We start from the raw sequence: 20970 nt of genomic DNA, 5'->3' as shown, positions 1-20970 counted from the left end.
ACACACATGGCATGACAACAACAATAGAAGAGTTGGCTAGAGCACATAGAGTCCAGTACTCACCTTTGTCATTCAATGGTATGACACATCCTTTAGCTCTTAGTCTTGCCCCTGAATTTATTATGCTGGTGATCCAGGAAGTCCCAGAGGATGTGCGACCAGACAGGAGTGGGTTCAACACCCTGATCCACATTAGACCATACATCCTTGTATGATGATAATATACGAACATCCCCTGACTCGTCATTGACATCTGTCTGCTTAAGAGACATGAAATTAATTTGTAGTACAAAATAGTAATTTGATGAAACCGATGAAGGACAGGAAAACACAATACAAACAGTCTGAAACCATAATTTGTATTATACATGAATTACAGTACAGGTGTTTATTTCAGCTTTAAATGGAACAAAGCGTCCCCTAAAACAGTGATGTTCCTGTAGCTAACATGTTTTTATTCAGCACAAAGGCAAATACATTTGGTCACGTTCCTCCCTGTCCAGTTTTTAAGGGAACTCTTTGGAAACAAGCAAAAAAGATGATATCAATTAGAATAATATGCAGGAGACATAGGAGAGGGGGAAGGTGATGATCCAGGCATCCTTTCCCACAACAGACAGTAAGAAATATCAGCTATGTTGTATCAGGTGTAATGAACATTGAAGGTTTTAGATCATTGGAGGTTATATACAGTGGGGCAAAAAAAGTATTTAGTCAGCCACCAATTGTGCAAGTTCTCCCACTTAAAAAGATGAGAGGCCTGTAATTTTCATCATATGTACACTTCAACTATGACAGACAAAATTAGGAAAATAAAAACTAAAAATCACATTGTAGGATTTTTAATGAATTTATTTGCAAATTATGGTGGAAAATAAGTATTTGGTCACCTACAAACAAGCAAGATTTATGGCTCTCACAGACCTGTAACTTCTTCTTTAAGAGGCTCCTCTGTCCTCCACTCGTTACCTGTATTAATGGCACCTGTTTGAACTTGTTATCAGTATAAAAGACACCTGTCCCAGCTTAGTTTGAAGATTGAAGAAATCAACTGTGGGAGCAATTATTAGGAAATGGAAGACATACAAGACCACTGATAATCTCCCTCGATCTGGGGCTCCACGCAAGATCTCACCCCGTGGGGTCAAAATGATCACAAGAACGGTGAGCAAAAATCCCAGAACCACACGGGGGGACCTAGTGAATTTAAAAATATATATTATTTAACCTTTATTTAACCAGGTAGGCAAGTTGAGAACAAGTTCTCATTTACAATTGCGACCTGCAGAGAGCTGGGACCAAAGTAACAAAGCCTACCATCAGTAACACACTACGCCGCCAGGGACTCAAATCCTGCAGTGCCAGACGTGTCCCCCCTGCTTAAGCCAGTACATGTCCAGGCCCGTCTGAAGTTTGCAAGAGAGCATTTGGATGATCCAGAAGAAGATTGGGAGAATGTCATATGGTCAGATGAAACCAAAATATAACTTTTTGGTAAAAACTCAACTTGTTGTGTTTGGAGGACAAAGAATGCTGAGTTGCATCCAAAGAACACCATACCTGCTGTTTATTTTACTAGGCAAGTCAGTTAAGAACAAATTCTTATTTTCAATGATGGCCGAGGAACAGTGGGTTAACTGCCTGTTCAGGGGCAGAAAGACAGATTTGTACCTTGTCAGCTTGTGGATTTGAACTTGCAACCTTCCGGTTACTAGTCCAACACTCTAACCACTAGGCTAACCTGCCACCCCATGTGAAGCATGGGGGTGGAAACATCATGCATTGGGGCTGTTTTTCTGCAAAGGGACCAGGACGACTGATCCGTGTAAAGGAAAGAATGAATGGGGCCATGTATCGTGAGATTTTGAGCGAAAACCTCCTTCCATCAGCAAGGGCATTGAAGATGAAACGTGGCTGGGTCTTTCAGCATGACAATGATCCTAAACACACCGCCCCGGCAACGAAGGAGTGGCTTCGTAAGAAGCATTTCAAGGGCCTGGAGTGGCCGAGCCAGTCTCCAGATCTCAACCCTGTAGAAAATCTTTGGAGGTAGTTGAAAGTCCGTGTTGCCCAGCAACAGCCCCAAAACATCACTGCTCTACAGGAGATCTGCATGGAGGAATGGGCCAAAATACCAGCAACAGTGTGTGAAAACCTTGTGAAGACTTACAGAAAACCTTTGTCCTCTGTCATTGCCAACAAAGGTTATATAAGGTTATATATAAAGTATTGAGATAAATTTTTGTTATTGACCAAATACTTATTTTCCACCATAATTTGCAAATAAATTCATTAAAAATCCTACAATGTGATTTTCTGGATTTTTTTTTCTAATTTTGTCTGTCTTAGTTGAAGTGTACCTATGATGAAAATTACAGGCCACTCATCTTTTTAAGTGGTAGAACTTGCACAATTGGTGGCTGACTAAATACTTTGTTGCCCCACTGTATATGTTTCACAGGGGTGATGTGTACTTGCCCTTTAGAAAGTGTTTGACAACTGATTTGTGTGATGACTGTTTACTAGCTGAATGTCTTTCATAAATAGGGTTTAAACAAAGAAAGTGTGTGGGGGAGAGCCTTATTGAAATGAAAACAGTCAGGGAACATATCATCGCCAGACTTGTTGAGCTATACTCAATGTTAATTAGCCTAGTGACTAGCCTAATGACTGTACTCTGAGGTATTTGCTTATAAATCCATTGACCATAACCATTCATGGCTCAGTTCAATTCAACAAATGGAACTGCAGGGCTGGTAAACTGCAGGGGGCTAGAAGCAAATTCATGCTGTCTTTCAGTTATGGTACAGTATGAGTCACTAGGTTTGTAGTTGGTAATGATTTAGAACATTTATCATCAAATTGCCTATTTATAGAATTATTCTGATTTCAACGACTGTTGTGAATCTTATGACAATTGTTCTTCACTTTCAAACACAGCCAGGAAAGACACCATTCTCTCTAATCATGGTACTTTGGTGGAGGGAGAGGGGATATTTAACCTAATTTACCGTATTCCAACTAATGTCGATAGGAAGTTGATTCCTGGCTGATAAAAACTCTAGACTTAAAACAGAAGCCCAAAATATGTCATTTATTTTTATGGGACCAACATAAAATGTCACAAGACTATATAAATCTTCAGCAGTGAGAAAGGAGGTTATGGAAATGTAGCAGTCAAGGACTAACCGAAAATGACATAATAAATGAAAGCAATACATAACACTTCAAACTTGGTCCCAATGGCATGAGCACCACAGAAGCTTATAGCCAGTTCCATTACTATTGTTACTAGCGTTTTGCTTGTGCTTAAAGGTACATTGACATAAGTCTTTCATTTGATTTCCAAAATGTTTAAAAAAATACATCTACAAATTAAATTGTGGTATATGAACATTGATCATTTATCAGCAATAAAGATACATTCTGACTGAAATTAGGCACATTCTACTCAAAAGCTAAATCATACATCATGTCATATGGGAGGAGATGTCAACATATAATTTGTCAAAAAATAATTGCCATCCTAGGAATACTAGAATACGCAATGTACACAGACAATCAAGAAATTGCATACAGAAAGCAATAGATTCATAGCCGAGGTGGAGACCAACGTGAATATGTAACAATGTGTAAGTACTGGCATCCCCCTTCTTCTGCTATTTTCAGGGGAAAAAAATATCTAAACAGAGTGAATTTTGATGCATGGACATATGATCATCTACATGGTTGCCTACCTTGTTCCTAAAGTGTGTACTGTGTATAAAAGGCTACACAGGAAGAAAGAAAAAAAACAGTTACATGAGTAATAGTCCCTTAAGATACACACTATTCTAACAATAAATCTGTACTTCTACAGGTAGACAAAGGCTGATGTGAGGAGACTGACAAAACTGGAAAGAATTGTGCCGATGGTTTGCTATATTCTATGGTGTAATATGTTCATTCTGTATGAAAATAAAACAAGAATATCCATGAAGAATTCTGAAATGTAATTTCCATACAGAGTGAATATGTTCCTATTCCTGAGTTTGTTCAACTTCTTCAGAGAGCAGATGGAATCTCTTTTAGACGGACCATATCACCAGTTATGTCAAAAACAAAAACAGAAAGAAAAACAAACAAACATTGCAACATCATGAAGAACTCTGAACGATCTATCACAGAAGAGGCTGAAATAAAATCAAACTGGACAAATTCTGAACTTTTAAAAGGAGTAAAAGAAGTTCAAAGAAACAATGCTGGATAATAAAAATGTATTACAGTGAAGTAAAAAATAAATAATCTCCTTCGGCATGCCCCGATTACTGGTCAATGATGCATAACAAATTAACAGTCCAAAAACTCCATAAACCCATCAGACAGAGAAACACCCCATAGAGTAAACTATACTCCCACTTAACCAATATAATGACAGAAACCAGTTACAGAGATGCATACAGGTATACTACTAGCATGGGGAAGAGATCTTATTAATGAGACTGCAGCACTGTAGTTTCCTTTCAACTCAAGTTTGAAGTTTTAATGTCACATGCACAAGTACAGTGACATGCCTTTCATTCAAACTCAAAACCCAACAATGCAATAATGTAATACTAGAAGAAAAATGTTGAAGAAATATGAAGAACAACTGGTGGATGACTTGAGTCTACTCAATAACTACAAAAATAATCTCAGGTGGGTTATCTCCTTGTACAATATGTTAATTGAAAATAAGAATTTGGGGTGTCAATTGTCAAGTAGTGCATTGAAAAAATGTATTCAACTAAATACTGCTAGTTAAGATTGAGACTACCTGTCAGTTGATTCATTTTGTGCAAATCTTAAGTTTTAGGGATGGATGGCGGGGTCATAGTTCACTGGCAAAGACTCAAAGCTAAATGTTTGAACTGATTTACTGTACTTATCAATGTGTGCCTCATGTTGAAGACAGAACTGCTAAAACATAACAGAATCTTGGCTAAATATTAACATCTTAGAGCTAGCAACATTGAGTCTAAATTGGAAAAAATATGTAAATCTGTTCAACGTAACCAAAGTGACAATAGTGTTCTAGAAAGTCTATGGCTGAGACAACTCCATAGCCACAACTCCATAAACCATTTAAAAACACCCTGCGGGGACAAGCCTGACCCTATTGAGCTAACAAAGTAATTTTATCTCAGCTCCCTCCAGGCTTTCAGACCCCCACTGCACCCCTAACAATGAGCTGGGCAGTGTCATCATCTGAGGGGTGGGAGTCCATCCCCTCTTCCTCGGTATCAGAGTCTGACTCCCCCTGAGGGGAGTAGTAGCCCTCGTACTCCAGGATTGGCGAGTCGCTGTGCCCAGGGGAGCCTAGGCACTGGGCGGTGGTTACTGTGGTGACAGTGGCAGAGTAGGCCCCTGGGTTGCCAGAAGGGGAGCCTGGGTTGGAGGGGCGGAGCAGAGGGGTGCGCTCGGTGTCAGCTTCACCCTCTGCCCCCTCTTCATCAGCACGAGATGCCCCATCATCCTCAGACTCGGACTCAGAATACTCTGGATTAGGTCGGGTTACGCGTTGTTTACACACGGGGCAAGTTTTCTTAGTCCCTGTAAGCCAGGGGTCCACACACTTGCTGTGGTACGCTGAAGAGATGACAGAAATAAAACAGTTACCATATGGCCTTGGACCTGTGAGAACAACTTCTGAGTGAGACAGGGCCAAATGTGATCACTTGCAATTACCGTGTGAGCAAGGCAAAACTCGCAGTCTGTCACCCTCTTCATACTCATCCAGACAAATAGCACAAACATCATATTCATCACCTAGAATACAAATAAGATTGACATGTGACAGGTGGAAATACAAAGCATTGTAATGCTACATGTAATGTAATAATGACAGGAGCAGACAATCAGATTATTCTTTTTGTTAATCAGGTTTCTCAACATTCCAGAGAAGAAATACTGTACTGCTGTTTCACAAAGTGTTTTGCAATGTCTTTGACTAGTTACACGGGTGACAGATTCTCATTTGAATGTGTGGAGAGTGTCCCTCGGTACCTTTAGTGAACTTGTGAATGGGGATCCTCTTCAGCTGTTCCTTAGTCAGCCTATATTTCCTCATCCTTTTCCTGTACTGCACACAGCGCACAATCTAAACCAAGATGAGACACAGACCACACCAAAATCTAAGGATTGAGAGTCACAGTGCTTTTAATATGCGAATACAATTATTGAATTCCATTAATTTAGGATGTATGAAATGAATATTTAACTATTCAATTGTGAAATCAACTCCCCATTCATAGCAAAATGAGTCTGTTTCCTAAAGGCACTTACCAGGATGACAACCATCACAAGGATGATCATGCCCACTATTCCAGTGAAGGGGATGAGATAGTATGAGAGTGGGAAGGCAAACTCCGGCTTGAGGATCACATAGGCCCTGCATACCAAATACAGCACCATCCGCATTAGTATGGGGGCATTGTTCAGAAAAGCGACCACCTCCGGATCACAGATCTGTACGACTAAGAGGGACAGCAGTGCCAGACTCAACACCACCTCCAACATAGTGATGACGTCCACATAGGACCAGCCAATCGCACTTTATTCCTAGTTATATGTACATATCTACCTCAATTACCTCGTACCCTTGCACATCGATTCGGCACTGGTACTCCTTGTATAATGTCAAGTTATCGTTACTCATTGTGTATCTACTATTACTTTTATTATTACGTGTTTTACTTTTCTATTATATCTCTATTTTATTTTTCTCTGTATTGTTGGGACGGGCCGTAAGTAAGCATTTCACTGTCAGTCCACACCTGTTGTTTAAGAAGCACGTGACAAATATCATTTGATTTGAGACCCTCAGCAGGGTTGACATGATGAGTGCAAAGATGTGAAGATTATGACTGAATCTCAGCGCAAATCTGATCAATAAAGGTCCGGTCTTCACTATGGTGCAAGACCATGAACAAATATCCCAAAAAATATTTGTTGAATGGTTACATTAGCAATCAACAGACAGTTAAGTCATACCTCCATCTAACATTGTGACTAGGGGTAGAAATGAACAAATAAATAAGCAATTAAAAGCTTGTCATGGAAGTTGAGCTTGACAAAAATAAAAAACATCACAATGGTACTCACCCATGTTCAGGAATGATGAAAGTCCTTAGAATTTGGGAGGCGTAGTAGCTGGTGAATACGGAGGGGATCTCAATCTCCTCTGCAATAGTTTCTACACTCAAACAAACAAAAAGGGGAGCACTGCCACTCAGCATTACTAATGTATTTAATTATTAGGATGATACTGGTTAATAAAGACTACTTGAGATTTTGAGGAGAGAGAGGCAACCTGGTTAAGTAAATGTTGTACTAACTGAACTGATTCTGTAAGAAATGGATATAGGCAGCTTAGAGAAGGTGATGATTGTAGGATCCTCACCATTGCTGTAGTTCATGTTGAGTAGAGTCTCTGAGTACATGTTGTGAACAATGGCTGCACTGAATCCAGCTTGCTGTGCATGCAGCACCTGCGTTGAAAACAAAACCATAATTTACATTGTAACAATTGAAAACACTAGGCACAGTGTGATTTTACACTGAATATGTTGCAATACATAATCTGTTGAATTCAAATGTAATTGCAACACCTTATATCCTAAGCAACCCAACAGCATAGCTACACACACCAACCTTGATATCAAAATTGCAGTCATAGCGTCGGATGAGGACTATGTACTTAGTAGTGGTCGTGTTGGGATCACTAGATGTGGGCAGTGGTGGTGGAGGTTCTATCGGAGTGCAGCCGTTGAGTGGTCGTGACTCCACTAACACACCCTTGAAGAGAGAGAAAGGATGTTTCAGCTGATGTTTGCAATGGATCAAAGGACATGTTGCTCCTGTATTCACTCTTCCATTACCCTTCTCTCACATTAGTGTTGCATGGTATACGGAAACCTCTGTACTTTTTCGATACTAGAAAATGAAAACGGTTCGGTACTACACCCCAACCCGAGCACTCCGTTCTGCCACCTTAGGTCTCTTGGGCTTCCCACCCCTACGGGAGGGAAGCTCCCGCTCAGCCCAGTCCAAGTTCTTCTCTGTCCTGGCATCCCAATGGTGGAACCAGCTTCCCCCTGAAGCTAGAACAGCAGAGTCCCTGCCCATCTTCCAAAAGAAATCTGAAACCCTATGTTAAACAATCCCACAGCACCCCCCTTCCCCCCGACCCTCACAAAAAAACAAGGGTAAAAAAGCCTTTTGTGAACTAACACTTCCACTTTAAATTGAGGAAAAATGTACTTACTATAACTGTGAGATGTGGTGGTCCCACATAGCTATCTTAAGATGAATGTACCAAGTCGCTCTGGATAAGAGCATCTGCTAAATGACTCAAATGTAAATACACTAGAATTTGTATTTACTTTCGGTACTTCTGTGAAATGTGTCTCACGGATCAAGTCTGTTGAGCGAAGCCGATGTCCCCCTTAAAAGAAAATCTTTTGGTATTTCTTTCATTAATGAATTGTTGACATAGTCCCAAAATATTTTGCATGTTAGCAATCATGTTTAAGATATATAACTTTAAAAATACAGAAATACAGCTGGTATGAAACCATAACAAAAAATGTGGACATTCTATCTTTAGCTGATATGGGAGCGAAGACATTGAAGAAGCATATCAAAGTAGGAATAATGTTTTAAGTCACACCGGAAAGTTTAAGAATAGTGGTTGGGGCATATTATTTCATTATATTATTTCACATGTTTAGCCAACTTGCTAGCAAGGGAAGAAAAGATGACAAGCCTCTTATTTTGCTTTCACAGCAAATGAGAAGACAACAAGAACACATCTGTCACCCCCTTGTGAATGATGCTATTTGGGAGTATGGACTGATGAGATATCATGGAACAAAGGATGCATGACTCCACCCAGTGTACGCACAACTCTACGCACATTAAGTGTGTAGAAACCTTTATACCGTGCCTGCTCCTGCACTGGGAAGGCTGCATCATGTTAGCTCCCCACTCATACTGCACAGATGTTAACACACTTGAATAATGCGACACGGTATGTAAAAACTGTTCATTACTGTTCGCAAAACAACATCCATAATGGTTAGAACACTTGACAATGCAAGAAGATACCAGTAGCTTCCAACGTTGTAAACTAACTTTCCTTGCTAGCTTCCAGCTGAAGTGAATATCAACTATCTACCCTAGTACTTAGTGATAATATGCTAACCATAATGCAAAATATGCTGATTTAAAAACTGATTGAATAAAGTTTGTGCCATTCACTTAAAATTGGTCTCTCCAAAGATTATCTATTGCCTCAACGAAACTGTGTATGAATCACTGAGGTATAATAAGAACTGGAGACGGACTCTTAAATGCCTGACCTCTGTTTAAGGTAATCCACTCATGTTTGTATACGCCGATTCATGGACCGGCTATATCCAGGTTACATTTGGTTTACATAGACCAACATCACATGCACACGAGCACTCAGGGTGCACAGGGAGACATTGGGATGAATATAAAACGTTAGCATCTGTCGCTGAGTGATGAAAAAAAACTGGCCTTATTTGAATAATTCAATGGCTGTTTTGTGAACAAAGGTGTTGACTAAAGTGTCTTATTAGGAAATGTCTAATCTGACTTCCCTATTTGGCCATATATGGAAATTATTTTTCTGGGCCAGGTGTCACTTAAACTGCAGTAAAATAAAATAAATCCCATATGGTTCCATGAAATAAGGCAAAACAAGCCCAATAACTAAATGCAGCCACACACGGCTATTGAATATGCATTCACTTGTATAGGTATATGCAGTTTCACTTGGTAAAATAAGAGTAAACAGAACGAAAATATGAATAAGCAATAGGCCTAGGCTACTTCTCAATTTTCCAAAGACATTTACCATTCAAATAAATTAATACCATTATGTTATGTAGTATGGTTAGTAAAAAAAAACTGAAATTGATTGTATGACTGTATAATTGATTCATTAATGCATACAGTGCATGCGGAAAGTATTCAGACCCTCTGATTTTTTCCACATTGTGTTACGTTACAGCCTAAAATTGATAAATTGTTTGCTCCCCCAAGCAATCTACATACAATACCCCATAATGACAAAGCAAAAACAGGTTTATATACATTTTCGAAAAAGTATTGCAAAAATGTACTGAAATATCACATTTACATACAGTTGAAGTCAGAAGTTTACATATGAGACATTAAAACCCGTATTTCAACCACTCCACAAATAACTTGTTAACAAACTATAGTTTTGGCAAGTCGGTAGGACATCTACTTTGAAATGACAAGTACTTTTCCCAACAATTGTTAGACATATTATTTCACTGTAAAACAATTCCAGTGGGTCAGAGGATTAAATACACTACGTTTACTGTGCCTTTAATAAACAGCTTGGAAAATTCCAGAAAATGATGTCATGGCTTTAGAAGCTGAAGCTTTAGTACCTGAAGATGTATTTCAAGGCCTACCTTCAAACTGTGCCTCTTTGCTTGACATCATGGGAAAATCAAAAGAAATCAGCCAAGACCTCAGAAAAAAATTGCAGACCTGCACAAGTCTGGTTCATCATTGGGAGCAATTTCCAAAGGCCTGAAGGTACCAGGTTCATCTGTACAAACAGTAGTACGCAAATATAAACCCCATTGGACCACGCAGCCGTCATACCGCTCAGGAAGGAGACGTGTTCTGTCTCATAGAGATTAATGTATTTTGCTGCGAAAAGTGCAAATCAATCCCAGAATAACAGCAAAGGACCTTGTGAAGATGCTGGAGGAAACAGGTACAAAAGTATCTACAGTTGAATTCAGAAGTTTACATACACTTTAGCCAAATACATTTAAACTCAGTTTTTCACAATTCCTGACATTTAATCCTAATAAAAATTCCCTGTCTTAGGTCAGTTAGGATCACCACTTTATTTTAAGAATGTGAAATGTCAGAATAATAGTGGAGAGAATAGTTTATTTCAGTTTTTATTGCTTTCATCACATTCCCAGTGGGTCAGAAGTTTACATACACTCAATTAGTATTTGGTAGCATTTCCTTTAAATTCTTTAACTTGGGTAAAACATTTCAGGTAGCCTTCCACAAGCGTAAAACAAGTCCTATATCGACATAACCTGAAAGGCCGCTCAGCAAGGAAGAAGCCACTGCTCCAAAACCGCTATAAAAAAGCCAGAGTACGGTTTGCAACAGCACATGGTGACAAAAGATCATACTTTTTGGAGAAATGTCCTCTGGTCTGATGAAACAAAAATAGAAATGTTTGGGCATTATGACCATCGTTATGTTCGGAGGAACAAGGAGGAGCTTGCAAGCCGAAGAACACCATCCAAACCGTGAAGCACGGGGGTGGCAGCATCATGTTGTGGGGGTGCTTTGCTGCAAGGGGGACTGGTGCCCTTCTCAAAATAGATGGCATCATGTGGAATGACAATTATGTGGATATATTGAAGCAACATCTCAAGACATCAGTCAGGAAGTTAAAGCTTGGTCGCAAATGGGTCTTCCAAATGGACAATGACCACAAGCATACTTCCAAAGTTGTGGCAAAATGGATTAAGGACAAAGTCAAGGTATTGGAGTGGCCATCACAAAGCCCTGACCTCAACCCTATAGAAAATTTGTGGGAGCAAGGAGGCCTACAAACCTGACTCAGTTACACCAGCTCTGTCAGGAGGAATGGGCCAAAATTCACCCAACTTATTGTGGGAAGCTTGTGGAAGGCTACCTGAAACATTTGACCCATGTTAAACCATTTAAAAGGGCAATGCTACCAAATACTAATTGAGTGTATGTAAACTTCTGACCCACTGGGAATGTGGTGAAATAAATAAAAGCTGAAATAAATCATTCTACTATTATTTGGACATATCACATTCTTAAAATAAAGTGGTGATCCAAACTGACAAGACTAAATGTCAGGAATTGTGGAAAAAATTAGTTTAAATGTATTTGGCTAAGGTGTATGTAAACATCCGACGTCAACTAAGTATTCAGACCCTTTACTCGTTAGTTTGTTGAAGCACCTTTGGCAGTGATTACAGCCTCGAGTCTTCCTGGTTATGACGCTACAAGCTTGATACACCTATACTTGTGGAGTTTCTCCCACTCTTTTCTGCAGATCCTCTGTAGCTCTGTCAGGTTGGATGGGGAGCGTCGCTGCACAGCTATTTTCAGTTCTCTCCAGAGATGTTAGATCGGGTTCAAGTCCGGGCTCTGGCTGGGTCCCTCAAGGATATTCAGGGACTTGTCCTGAAGCCACTACTGCATTGTCTTGGCTGTGTGCTTAGGGTCGTTGTCCTGTTGGAAGGTGAACCGTTGCCCCAGTCTGAGGTCCCTTTTTTTTAACCTTTATTTAAGGAGCGGCATCCGTCTGGCCACTCTACCATTAAGGCCTGCCAGGTGGAGTGCTGCAGAGATGGTTGTCCTTCTGGAAGGTTCTCCCATCTCCACAGAGGAACTCTGCCAGAGTGACCATTGGGTTGTTGGTTACCTCCCTGACCAAGCCCCCCCCCCCGCCGCCGATTGTTCAGTTTGGCCGGGCAGCCAGTTCTAGAAAGAGTCTTGGTGGTTCCAAACTCCTTCCATTTAAGAATATGGAAGAATAATGTTTTGGTACCCTTCTCAAGATCTGTGTCTTGACATCCTGTCTCGGAGCTCTACGGAAAATTCCTTCCACCTCATGACTTGGTTTTTGCTCTGACATGCAGTGTCAACTGTGGGACCTTATATAGACAAGTGTGTGCCTTTCCAAATCATGTCCAATCAATTAAATCTACCACAGGTGGACTACAATTCAAGTTGAAGAAACATCTCAAGGATGATCAATGAAAACAGGATGCACCTGAGCTCAATGAGTTTCATAGCAAAGGGTCTGAACACTTATGTAAATAAGGTACTTCTGTTTTTATTTTTTATACATTTGCAAAAAAAAAAAAAAACTTTTCACATTGTCATTATGGGGTAATGTGTAGATTGATGAGGATTTTTTGGTATTTAATCAATTTTAGAATAAGGCTGTAATGTAACAAAATGTGGAAAAAGTCAACGGGTCTGAATTAGAGGTCGACCGATTATGAATTTAACGCCGATACCGATTACTGGAGGGCCAAAAAAAAGCCAAAAAACGATTAATCGGCCAATTTATTTATATATATATATATATATTTGTAATAATGACAATTACAACAATACTGAATGAACACTTATTTTAACTTAATATAATACATCAATAAAATCAATTTAGTCTCAAATAAATAATGAAACATGTTCAATTTAGTTTAAATAATGCAAAAACAAAGTGTTGGAGAAGAAAGTAAAAGTGCAATATGTGCCATGTTAAAAAGCTAATTATTCCTTGCTCAGAACATGAGAACATATGCTGGTGGTTCCTCTTAACACGAGTCTTCAATATTCCCAGGTAAGACGTTTTAGGTTGTAGTTATTATAGGACTATTTATAATAGTTATAACTAATATAACTAATTATAACTAATTATAATATAATAACACACAGAAATACTCACCTTAGGTCATTAATATGGCCAAATCCGGAAACTATCATTTAGAAAACAAAACGTTTATTCTTTCAGTGAAATACAGAACCGTTCCGTATTTTATCTAACGGGTGGCATCCTTAAGTCTAAATATTGCTGTTACATTGCACAACCTTCAATGTTATGTCATAAAATTCTGGCAAATTAGTTCACAACAAGCCAGGCGGCCCAAACTGTTGCATATACCCTAACTCTGAGTGCAATGAACGCAAGAGAAATGACAATTTCCCTAGTTTAATATTGCCTGCTAACATGAATTTCTTTTAACTAAATATGCAGGTTTAAAAAATATACTTCTGTGTATTGATTTTAAGAAAAGCATTGATGTTTATGGTTAGGTACATTCGTGCAACGGTTGTGCTTTTTCACAAATGCGCTTTTGTTAAATCATCCCCCGTTTGGCGAAGTTGTCTGTCTTTGTTAGGAAGAAAAAGTCTTCACACAGTTCGCAAAGAGCCAGGCGGCCCAAACTGCTGCATATACCATGACTCTGTTGCACAGAAAGTAAGAAGTGACACAATTTCCCTAGTTAGAAGAAATTCATGTTAGCAGGCAATATTAACTAAATATGCAGGTTTAAAAATATATACTTGTGTATTGATTTTAAGAAAGGCGTTGATGTTTATGGTTAGGTACACATTGGTGCAACGACGGTGCTTTTCTTTGCGAATGCGCTTGTTAAATCACCAGTTTGGCGAAGTAGGCTGTGATTCAATGATTAACAGGCACCGCATTGATTATATGCAATGCAGGACAAGCTAGATAAACTAGTAATATCATCAACCATGTGTAGTTAACTAGTGATTATGTTTAGATTGATTGTTTTTTACAAGATACATTTAATGCTAGCTAGCGCCTTACCTTGGCTCCTTGCTGCACTCGCATAACAGGTGGTCAGCCCGCCACGCAGTCTCCTCATGGAGTGCAATGTAATCAGCCACGATCGGTGTCCAAAAATGCTGATTCCCGATTGTTATGAAAACTTTAAAATAAGCCCTAATTAATCGGCCATTCCGATTAATTCGGCGACATCTAGTCTGAATAATTTACGAACACGCTGTCTCTGAAAAAGTTGACCCAAAAATGTAAAGTGTAATGATATTGAACTCTAAAGATGCCTAACGATTGAATAGAGCAGTAGCGGAGTTTCTGTCTGGATCAAGTGCCATTCTGTTACTTTGGCTAATATGCCTTCTTTTTCCATAGTATCATTTTGGTATTGAGTATTTTGATATTAAACCTTACTCACTACTCACCATAAGTCCTTCTTTGGGTAGTGATGATCCAAAAAAGGCAGGCAGGTCCTCAAACAACATGTTGGTCATATTGCTGTAATGCTACCAGACAGAGACACAAGTGTTCAAATCAATGCCAGTACACTGAGATCACGTGTAAATCCACAACAAACTTGATCACACAGTTCAACAATCATGAGGACTCACAGCATAGATGTACGCGTGTGCAGGTAAGGGAGCCAGTGTACAGCACAGCGCCAGAGTGAGAACGCCAAGTCGAGCACCCATGCACCACAGACCCAACATCCTGCCTCACTGTCTGTCTGGAGAATGGGATGAGTAGAGCCAGGAAGCTGGGAAGTTCAGCCTGGGGAGTGGAAGAGGCAAATCTCATACATCGATTCATCAATTGCATAATAACAAATGATTCCAATACCAGACCAAATAAACAAGGGTGGAATTGCGGCCTGCATTTCGGCGTGTTCCTGCATTTGCAGGAACCTCTCTTTATACTTCTATTGGTACATTGTTTAACTAGCAGAGGCGCTCCAGTACAGTACGTGGCGTTAATGCACAATAACGTTGGATGTCAGTCGCCGATAAAGCCCATAGAAGGGCCGGGGCGACAATGGTATCTAGCTAGCCGTACACCGGCAGACAGTGTCATTCGTCCCCGCCTGTCGGGCACTGTTTTCCCGCAGGTAACGTGTGTTAATGTGTGCCAGCTAGTCCGGTACACAGCTGGCGGGAACGACACCGTGTGCTAGCTAGCATACACACCGTGTAGCCCCATCCTATCGCGCTAGCGGGAGCGACAGGAAGACAGTAAACCCCCCGACTGTACACAACAGGCGATAGCTAACGGTGTCACGAACGAGCCATCACCCCATGGCGGGGAAAGCCCACAATACAGGAACACCCAGCATTGCGGGATGCAGTTGCAAGCTGTTGAAATAAACGAACACACTTTCACGGTATAATAGTTTTACGATCAATGGTGCCTGTAAATACAACACAAATAGATATTTAGCGTTCCCTGCTAGCAAATAGCGAAAACACGTTAAACAATTGTCAATGGGGGGAAAACATTCGGTCTGGTGGACAAAACTATTATGTTTGGCAACAACTCAGCTAGCTAAAGTTAATTAGTTTACTTGGCCTGATAAGTTCACGTTAGCTCGCTAGCCGGGTGCGCTAAGACAACAACAAACACGAATTTGATCTACCACAGATTGATAGCTACGCTTACATTAGCTAGCTGTAATCTTAGCCAATATATTGTAACGTTAGCTAGCGATCTTAAAACTACGGTACTTTATGTCAGTTTGATCATCGCTGACTGTCCGATCTACTGATCAGAACAATATCAATAATCGGAAGTAAAACATATCTAATTAGCTATCTAGGGAGAAGTGATGTGATAATTGATTTATAAAATAAAGGGGTATGATCCTTCTTGTACCAGTCCAGTGCCTTGTTGTTTTGTCCTCTCCTTCCCGGTTCCAGAGGCTAGATTTAGCGAACTAATTTAACTAGTTAAAAGCTTAGAATTTTTAGAAGACTCAAGTAGCTAACGGTGTATGCCACAGCTATCAAACTAAAGTATATTTGGAAAGATAGCTAGATACGTTATAATAGTGTATAACTATATTGTTTGGTGCCTAAAGCCACTCTTATGAAAATACTATGCTAAAGACTTATGCATTTCCTGTATAATAATATCCTGCCGCTAGGTGAACGGTCACAGATAGAGAAAAATAAGCCAGAAGTTTCCCTGGATGTATAAATCTGAAGCATCCGGTTGGCGTTTTCGCTTCCCACCAAATATGGTGATGAGAGGAAGCCCATTGATGGAGTTTGGCCAACATTCTGCAATTTGTTTAAAATCGATGAAACGTTTGATCTCAATACCGTTTTCTGTTCCCAGAACTAGAATATGTTACGAACAGACTTTACCCTTTGCAAATTAATTGCGTTGTTTAGAAGGAGTGCACGGGCCAATTGAGTTATTACACACGCACACTTGACAGTAGGCGTTCTCTAACGGAAATATGCAACGACATGCTAGAACGCGCCAATAGGATCTCTCTACATCGTGCTTGGCTCTTGCTTGTTCCCATTCGAAACGCCAGTTGGTGGTCTATCTTGGGTTAGTTATACAAATCTTTGGAATGGTAATCTGTTCTTCTTCTTCTGTGTTTTTTAAAGGTGCATTATAAAGAAATCGTTCCGCCATTTCCTGGCGGGCATTAAACCGGTGTGAAATATATTTTCCATAACCAAAAATATTGTATTTTCAGCTGTTTGAAGCTGGTGTACAAAACCGAAAGTAAAAGCATAGAAATAATGCACATATAACAGATCTAGCACTTCTTCAAATCAAATCAAATTGTATTTGTCACATACACATGGTTAGCAGATGTTAATGCAAGTGTAGGGAAATGCTTGTGCTTCTAGTTTCGACAATGCAGTAATATCCAACGAGTAATCTAACCTAACAATTTCACAACAATTACCTTATACACACAAGTGTAAAGGAATTAATAAGAATATGTACATAAAAACATATATTAATGAGTGACGGTATAGAAAGGCATAGGCAAGATGCAGTAGATGGTATAGAGTACAGTATATACATATGAGATGAGTAATGTAGGGTATGTAAACATATAAAGACTTGCTTTCAATGAACATGACAGATCTATAACTTATTTCTATGTGAATTTGGTAGGGTCAACCAAGCAGTTACATATTGCAGCTTTAAATGGAGGTTGGCAACCTAAATGTGCATTACCGCCACCAACTGGAGATGAATGTAAATATATTTAACTTTGTAATACAAAAGGGAAAAGGGAAAGAAATTACCCTGCCAACTAATCCATCACTTATAAAATAAAAACCCACCACCCCATTCCACTACTTTCTGAATCTACCCCAGGCCAACAGCCTAGGAGGATGGGACACCACCATTCAACACTCCCTGTAATCCTCTGCAGTAAAATCTGAAGTGCTTCCCTGCAGCTTCCCCTACAACACCTATTGTCTGTGATTTGCGTTCCATTTCTGTGGTAGAGTTGATAACCATGGCAATGAACGCTAAAACGCACATTTAATTCATGGAACTATTACTCTGTACTGGCAAAGGACTACTATTCACCAGGAGCATTTGTAGAATCCCTCATCCTTGACCCATCTTCCTCTAATCTCTTCATAGCCCAATCAGTTGTGAGTCCACTCTCCACAGATTATAGAAAGTAGCAGGCCAGTCTGACTGCATGTTTACTTCTGATATGACCCTGAAACACGACGGGTCGGAGCCAACTGTAAGTATATCTTTCTCTCTAAGCATCCACTACCGATACCGAGTCATACACCTAGACACACCAAAACAAAAAGCTATTTTTTGTTACCATTTTCTGTAAACTGCATTGAAAATGTCATTTGAATAATAGCGTAAAAGCCTTGTTATTTGAATTTTCATTCCATTCACTCAAGCGTTTGGATCAGTTGTGGGTGTACTCTCAACAGATTATAGAAAGGCATAGTAGCAGGCCAGTCTGGCTTTATTTTTTACTTCTGATACTGATGCGCTGTCTGTTGCCAATCATCATTCTCCATAGTTGTCCTATGTGCCACATAGTCCTATGCACCAAGCAGGCAGTTATTCAGGAAAGTTTAACACGTGTTCTGCTTTCTTTCCGATCCTAGCGGCTATTCCTCGACCTAAAACCTAGCACTTCAATAAAGCCTAAATATTTGTCATTTCACTTTTAAAATGTATTACATTTTATGTGTGGCATCAACACAACTAGTCACAATGTTTTAATATGATTAGGCTATTTCAAAAATCACTTCCTGGGCTTTACATTGGACATTGAAATCATGCGTGCAACACTCTCTGGTATCTTTGGCAAATTGCCTTTCAACATTCAAACTGAGAAAACAGGTGACAGTGCTAGTCATAGGCTCCTTGGCATCCTAGCTGCTGCAGTCAATTTTGTACCATTGGGCTTGTTCCATATGCAGCCAATACAGCACTGATACAAGAGTCACAATCTGTGTCCCAGAAGGGACAAACCAAAAAATCTCACAATTTCAATGAGTTGATGGAGAGCAATAGAATCATGGAGCCTAGCACTTCGAACTCTCAGTGGAGCTCTCCTAGTCATAGTTCACAAATTGGTGATTTTGACCACAGAGGCCTCCCTTCAAGGATGCGGAGTTGGTCTTGACCAGTACGACCAGTACGACCAGGAATATGACTTTCGCGAAGCGGATTCTGTGTTCTGCCTTTCACCCAGGACAACGGAATGGATCCCAGCCGGCGACCCAAAAAAACGACTCCGTAAAAGAGGGAAACGAGGCGGTCCTCTAGTCAGACTCCGGAGACGGGCACATCGTGCACCACTCCCTAGCATTCTTCTCGCCAATGGCCAGTCTCTTGACAACAAGGTTGATGAAATCCGAGCAAGGGTAGCATTCCAGAGGGACATCAGAGACTGTAACGTTCTTTGCTTCACGGAAACATGGCTCACTGGAGAGACGCTATCATAGTCGGTGCAGCCAGCGGGTTTCTCCCCGCATCGCGCCGACAGAAACAAGCATCTTTCTGGTAAGAAGAGGGGCGGGGGCGTATGCCTTATGGCTAACGAGACGTGGTGTGATCACAGGAACTCAAATCCTTCTGTTCACCTGATTTAGAATTCCTCACAATCAAATGTCAACCGCATTATCTACCAAGAGAATTCTCTTCGATTATAATCACAGCCGTATATATTCCCCCCCAAGCAGACACATCGATGGCTCTGAAAAACTTTATTTGACTCTTTGCAAACTGGAATCCATACATCCTGAGGCTGCATTCATTGTAGCTGGGGATTTTAACAAGGCTAATCTGAAAACAAGACTCCCTAAATTGTATCAGCATATCGATTGCGCAACCAGGGCTGGCAAAACCTTGGATCATTGTTATTCTAACTTCCGCGACGCATATAAGGCCCTGCCCCGCCCTCCTTTCGGAAAAGCTGACCACAACTCCATTTTGCTGATCCCTGCCTACAGACAGAAACTAAAACAAGAAGCTCCCACGCTGAGGTCTGTCCAACGCTGGTCCGACCAAGCTGATTCCACACTCCAAGACTGCTTCCATCACATGGACTGGGATATGTTTCGTATTGCGTCAGACAACAACATTGACGAATACGCTGATTCGGTGTGCGAGTTCATTAGAACGTGTGTTTAAGATGTCGTTCCCATAGTCCCTGGTAAGTTGGTGGTTGAAGATATCAGTGCCCCATAGTGATATCCTTCCTGTTTGGCCCTGTCCGGCGTTGCTCGTCCCACACGATTAAAACATTCCCAAACCAGAAACCGTGGATTGATGGCAGCATTCGCGTGAAACTGAAAGCGCGAACCACTGCTTTTAATCAGGGCAAGGTGACTGGTAACATGACCGAATACAAACAGTGCAGCTATTCCCTCCGCAAGGCTATCAAACAAGCTAAGCGTCAGTATAGAGACAAAGTAGAATCTCAATTCAACTGCTCAGACACAAGAGGTATGTGGCAGGGTCTACAGTCAATCACGGACTACAAAAAGAAAACCAGCCCAGTCACGGACCAGGATGTCTTGCTCCCAGGCAGACTAAATAACTTTTTTGCCCGCTTTGAGGACAATACAGTGCTACTGACATGGCCTGCAACGAAAACATGCGGACTCTCCTTCACTGCAGCCGAGGTGAGTAAAACATTTAAACGTGTTAACCCTCGCAAGGCTGCAGGCCCAGACGGCATCCCCAGCCGCGCCCTCAGAGCATGCGCAGACCAGCTGGCTGGTGTGTTTACGGACATATTCAATCAATCCCTATACCAGTCTGCTGTTCCCACATGCTTCAAGAGGGCCACCATTGTTCCTGTTCCCAAGAAAGCTAAGGTAACTGAGCTAAACGACTACCGCCCCGTAGCACTCACTTCCGTCATCATGAAGTGCTTTGAGAGACTAGTCAAGGACCATATCACCTCCTCCCTACCTGACACCCTAGACCCACTCCAATTTGCTTACCGCCCAAATAGGTCCACAGACGATGCAATCTCAACCACACTGCACACTGCCCTAACCCATCTGGACAAGAGGAATACCTATGTGAGAATGCTGTTC

The 20970-nt window shown here is 40.7% G+C and overlaps 1 protein-coding gene across 1 annotated transcript; it reads right to left on the bottom strand.

Annotated features, from left to right (window-relative positions):
- Nucleotides 1–3079: 3079 nt before the first annotated feature.
- LOC135550612 (E3 ubiquitin-protein ligase RNF167-like) lies at nucleotides 3080–16548 on the bottom strand. The gene is made up of 10 exons (XM_064981592.1): nucleotides 16277–16548; nucleotides 15022–15181; nucleotides 14836–14916; nucleotides 7672–7815; nucleotides 7421–7508; nucleotides 7123–7213; nucleotides 6304–6409; nucleotides 6025–6118; nucleotides 5707–5787; nucleotides 3080–5607 (listed from the first exon to the last, which is right to left on the bottom strand). The coding sequence occupies exons 2-10, from the start codon at nucleotides 15118–15120 to the stop codon at nucleotides 5180–5182; spliced, it is 1212 nt and encodes a 403-aa protein (XP_064837664.1). The 5' UTR covers nucleotides 15121–15181; nucleotides 16277–16548; the 3' UTR covers nucleotides 3080–5179.
- Between the last annotated feature and the right edge of the window lie 4422 nt (nucleotides 16549–20970).

Source organism: Oncorhynchus masou, chromosome 12 (genome assembly GCF_036934945.1).
Source record: "Oncorhynchus masou masou isolate Uvic2021 chromosome 12, UVic_Omas_1.1, whole genome shotgun sequence".
NCBI lineage: Eukaryota > Metazoa > Chordata > Actinopteri > Salmoniformes > Salmonidae > Oncorhynchus > Oncorhynchus masou.
The sequence above is the reverse complement of the archived record's forward strand: the minus strand, read 5'-3'. Positions and strand labels throughout refer to the sequence as shown.